Source organism: Strongylocentrotus purpuratus, unplaced genomic scaffold (assembly GCF_000002235.5).
Source record: "Strongylocentrotus purpuratus isolate Spur 01 unplaced genomic scaffold, Spur_5.0 spur5_scaffold_19, whole genome shotgun sequence".
Lineage (NCBI taxonomy): Eukaryota > Metazoa > Echinodermata > Echinoidea > Camarodonta > Strongylocentrotidae > Strongylocentrotus > Strongylocentrotus purpuratus.
The window spans coordinates 5,103,216-5,108,396 of record NW_022145604.1 but is presented as its reverse complement, the minus strand read 5'-3'; the positions used below and the strand labels follow the sequence as shown (position 1 = coordinate 5,108,396).

General features: G+C 40.0%; 1 protein-coding gene across 1 annotated transcript; it reads right to left on the bottom strand.

The window, feature by feature from the left end:
* Positions 1 to 1,148: 1,148 nt before the first annotated feature.
* LOC580263 (fibrinogen C domain-containing protein 1) lies at positions 1,149 to 4,812 on the bottom strand. Its single transcript, XM_780335.5, has 4 exons — positions 4,376 to 4,812; positions 2,986 to 3,323; positions 2,029 to 2,296; positions 1,149 to 1,433 (listed from the first exon to the last, which is right to left on the bottom strand). The coding sequence occupies exons 1-4, from the start codon at positions 4,800 to 4,802 to the stop codon at positions 1,180 to 1,182; spliced, it is 1,287 nt and encodes a 428-aa protein (XP_785428.4). The 5' UTR covers positions 4,803 to 4,812; the 3' UTR covers positions 1,149 to 1,179.
* Between the last annotated feature and the right edge of the window lie 369 nt (positions 4,813 to 5,181).

Here is a 5,181-nt window from a genome sequence, read left to right as displayed (position 1 = left end):
CATTTTTCTTTGAATTAAATTGACACTCGACGAGTTTGCTAGACACATATGCAGTGTTATTTCTTTGAAAATAAATGTCTTTGTTTTGTGTTCTGTTTCGATATCATACACAAGCGACCAGGCTATACAGATGTAGCTAATGATTCTTTACAGCCACAAGTGGTCACTAAGTTTGGCTACCATCATTGTGGCATATAGTATTGATGACAATAGTCACCCGAAAGCATATATATAGTACATCAGTGTATAACGACATTACGTACATGTATAAAGGAGACTCAGACAAATTATGTATATCCACGTGCGGATAATAACTTATAGAAAAAGCTGTATAGTCCATCTAGAATTACGTTTTCGGTTCCCTGACATTTCTTCTCTCGAGTCCTTAGGACGATTTTGTTTTTTGTTTTATTTTATTTCTGCATTTGTCAACGTAGTAAGCATAATATACAAACTAGGTACATATACATGTATATATAAAAGTCACCATACATTATATATAATAATTTCATAATATAAAACTATTAAATAATCATACATAAAAAAAACAACATAGGCCTAGTTGACAAATCATTTCAAAATTGAAAAATGTAGGAGGCCACCATCTTAAACTAACGTGGTGGCGGCCTCAGGAAAAAAAACTATGGGCGACCAAACTTGTAATATATATGATCAGAAATAATCTGATTATCTTCACGCCGATGGCTTGATTTCCCAGTCACTATCTTTATTGATACAAGCTGCATGAACTTTTCTAGTTTTAGTAAACCAGTTGCGCTCTCTATTTATTTTTTGTCTCCATTTCAATACGTTGCAGTGGTAAACACTTCATTGTAAACGCACATTATCCCCGTGTCGTATACATTACAAATTAATCAAAGAAAACACATGTATATGTGGAGATTCGTGTGTTCAGTTGAACGGAACGGACAACGTTACAGTCGGGTAAGCATGCGTCATTTCGGTTGCGCTATTCCCTGCGCTAATCCAGCATAGGAAGGTAATTCGCTCGTAAATCAGTATATCAAAGCAGGTGGATTCACATCTTGTACCATATCACCCCACATGACGCGTCAAAATTGCGTCAGTCGTCGACGCACTCTTGCGTCAGGCAATTGACGCTTCATAAACAACGGGCATTACAAAAGCGTCACATTTTCCGCGTGCAGAGGCTGTATTCTACGGTACAGGTCTCACTTTCATCTCGGCCAATTTCAGCGAGCCACGGAAGCCTCCGAACTCGAACCATGTAACGCCAGCGGCAAACTCATCGTTTTCGGGGCCGAGGTAGAGACCGTTGAGGTTGCTGTAGAGACAGCCGTTGTACCACCAGCCCCCCTGGGAGTAGAGTTGGGCACAGTTCTTCTTGGCGAGATCGTTGTCCCGGTCAGTGGTGGTAAAAGGCATGTGGTTGTGGTAGCTCAGCGAATCACCTGGTGAGAAGAAGAACAAATGTTGGTTGTACTTCATCAATGTCTTGTAGGGCATTTTAATGTATTTGAAGGCACTAACATTAATTTTGATGATCACATAAGTAATGTCTTTGATTAAAGAATTCGGTGTGTATTCGTCACGTTTTCTTAACACTAATGTGTCTTTGATTCATGCTGTCAGTATGGTACATGTAAGTGGTTGAATTAAACAAATAACATGTAATTTTTAAGCTACACGATCATGCCTTCGATTGTGGAATAATAGATTGAATATCAATTCGAATGCGAAACTTGTGGTGATATTTACAAGGATTTGATTGGAAAATCTAAAAAAGTTTCCCCTTTCTATAGTAAATACTTCAAGGTAACACGATACTTCATAACACTTGACTAGACTGGGAATTAAAGCGATTTATGAACTTGGAGCTCCAAGTCCGAAGCTGTAAAATATGAACAGATTCAACTTCACGGAACACTGATTGGAATTTCTCCAACATTCGAGATCTTTTACGAATGGAAAAACAAAATCGCACGAATTATTTTCATCTCGATCAGAATTAAATCATCATTTTTATATTTCGGCCAAATGTATTACCTGCTGAACCATTGGCCTTGAACGAGCCGACGAGCAGGCGATAATTACTCCGGTAATCACTGACCATCATGCTCTCGTACTCCGCCGTCGCTTTCGTTCCGTTGTAGTCTTGGAGATCGATCCGTAGTTCGTAGTCGTCCTGCGACGTCAGTCGACTCATCTTGTCCAGGCCCATCCAGAACTCGGTCAGGAGGTTGCCGAATCCTCGACGGTACGCGCCCCAGAGCCGGGCGAAACTGACCTCGCCGTTCAATCGACGTTGAATGACCTAAATATGATTTTGGAAAAATATGGGATTGATATACTTTCTTTGAATGAAAAATAAAAAGTTTTTAACTGCATCACTGTGCAGTGTTCTCCTTATCGTGATTGTTTCTCACGTTATAAAGCTATGCTGTGACTTTTGAGATTCCCCCATCCTGCCTCTAGCAGTATAAGGTATCGCTCGTAGATATATCACATCACTCTCAAAACGTGTCCAAATTATAAAGAAAATTTTACGTCATTATGAAGTGAAATATTTACTGTACATGATGTAGTGTTATGGTGCTCTACCATTATACGCGTTACTAGGAATTGATCACAGACAAGGTATATTAAACAATCTTCAAACTGGTTCAAGTCCACAATCAGTCATATCTCATGATAATTTGCAACATTCGGGACCCTAGATGATAACGCTCAACAAAACAGGGAACTTTTGAACAAAAAGAACACATTCAGAACTTATTAATGTTTTGAACGTCATCTTGTCATAAGGGGGAAATAACATTATGAAATGATTAAGAATAAGGCTAGATTGAATCCTTTCATCAGAGAATTTCATTGTATTACAAAATAAAGTTTCTTATTTCTAAATATGCTGCCTCCCTTCATTTGAATGTGTGAGTCTTCATAATTGCTGTGCCCCCTTCGACAGTTCAAAACAAAAGAAAGACATCGAGGAAATTATCTTACCGTCCAGCCGCCCCCGCTGGTTGCCATATCACAGAAGACCTGAAAAGGCTGCCCACACCCATCTGGCAGAATGGTATAGACCCCGGTCACGTTACCCACTTGTTGCTGTACTTCCAAGCAGTCTCGTGGAATCACATCGGGCGGTTCCATTATTACGAGGTGAACCCCTTCCAGGAGGGAGGGAGGGGTCTCGATGTCTGGCCTGCCATTGTCACGATCACTCTTTCTGTCTTTCTCGATTTCGGTGATAATGTCTTCGATGGAGGAGGAAGAAGTTGCAGACAAAGCCGCATCGTCTGATGACGACATAATGTGTGTCCTAGGTGACGTAGGCGATACTGAAAGTAGATTTATTTCGACAAAAATTGATGAGAGGGTCATCAACCTCAAGATAAGATAATCATGATTATGGGATGTATTTGTTTGATATAACATCTTTTAAAATTCTTTTTAGAGAGAAGAGATGACTATGATCTCAGACAGAAGAAACATACACTGTATTGACTGCATCGTTGATTTGATTGATTGATTGATTTGATTGATTGAATGAGTGATAGATTGATTGATTGATCGATTGATATTCATTTATTTTTCATACACATCATCAGAAAAATATTGTTATCATAGTCACATAAAATATTCCATTGACAAAAGTTGTCGTCATAAGAAAGATTGATCTGACGTCCTCTTTGTAAGAAAAAATAATGATCATACAATATATATATAGGTATAAAATATATATGTATACATATGTAAACAATGCACGTAAACAATGCAACTGGAAAAGCGGTTGGCCAACAAATTAATGATGAGAGAGAATGACAGAAGGTAAAGGGGGAAGGAGAAGGAAGGGTAGAACAAAAGTAGAGTTCGCAGATTTCATAATGTGGCTAAACCTATGAAGGTAGAACACAATTTTGAGTGCCTTCATTGTTAAAAATCAAGTTGAGTGTTTCACTACTGGATATCGCCCCCCTCCCCCCCCCCCGATTACAGGTGTTTGGTTTTAACTATACAATTTGGTTTCCATGAACAAACACTTTTATATATCAACCACTTTCAATGATGAAAATATTCATGTTAGGAAGTCCGGAACGGGAACATGTACATGTAGTCTAAACAGGAAAACGATTTGTCCTGCCGGGTCAATGAGCCTAACCAATATTCACATCTTGAACGTGTTGAAGTTGCTACAGACGATATTTGATTGTCGATGTAATCATTAGGAGTCAATAATGAATGCAAAGACTTTTCCTTTTTTATTAATTATATCAAAATTTATGTTAGTGTATTAAAGACAGGATTTGTAGAGTTGTTCTTCTTTACCGCTTCAACCAGATTATTAGAAACTCTTTGCTTTAACTTTAGTTGATAAGGTATCCATTCTCACCATATGTGTCGGCGTGGTTCGTATCGCGCAGGCTCGCTAGCCCGTCAACAGCGACTTGGAGCTTTCTAACTGTCTTGACGTGGACACCGACGGCGAAGGCGGTGTCGATACACACATCCTTAGTCTCTCTCACCTCGTCAATGACCAGCTGCAGGGCTTCGCATCCGCACCCGATGTCAGGTTTCGTCATCGCCGTCGACGGTAGGACATCACCGATGTCGGTTTTCGTTGACAACTTCACTTGCGGGTCGACGTCGGAATCATCATCGACGTTTTCAACCAGGATGTTGGGATCTGATGACGAGCTGAAACTGGCAGGCGATGATAACGTCGATGATATGATGACGGATGTGATGACGAGAATAATGAAAAAGTGGGGAAACCTAACATCTGCCCAGTGTCCCGAGGGATGATTATGACTAGCCATGGTGTCCTAATGATAACAGATTCACCTACCAAATAGACTGAAACGTCAATCTGATGGTTCCACTGTGGCCTATCAAAACTGGTCTTGTCAAGTCATCATCCGAATGAGTTGTCTGAAGTTTTAAAGCAACACAAAAGCGTTCTGCCGTGTATTATCCGATCAGTCAGTTCGTACTTCGTTCCTTGTGTTTGTTCGTTTCCTTCGTTCAGTCGTTCGTGTGTTCCTGTTCTTGCCAACTCATCCAGTCACCTCTCCATCATCATGCTCAGTGGCACAGACGGTGATTAAACATCAGTTTATCGTGACATCACTGGAATGACCCACACCTTCATCCACTGACTTCTGAGAAAGCAGACAGTGACGTCCAGAATCAAACCAT

Coding starts and splice junctions, on each gene's coding strand:
- LOC580263 (XM_780335.5), bottom strand. CDS start 4,802: ATGGCTAGTCATAATCATCCCTCGGGACACTGGGCAGATGTTAGGTTT. Junction 3,324..4,375: donor GAACCACGCCGACACATATG/GTGAGAATGGAT, acceptor ATCTACTTTCAG/TATCGCCTACGTCACCTAGG. Junction 1,434..2,028: donor CAAGGCCAATGGTTCAGCAG/GTAATACATTTG, acceptor TCTTCTCACCAG/GTGATTCGCTGAGCTACCAC.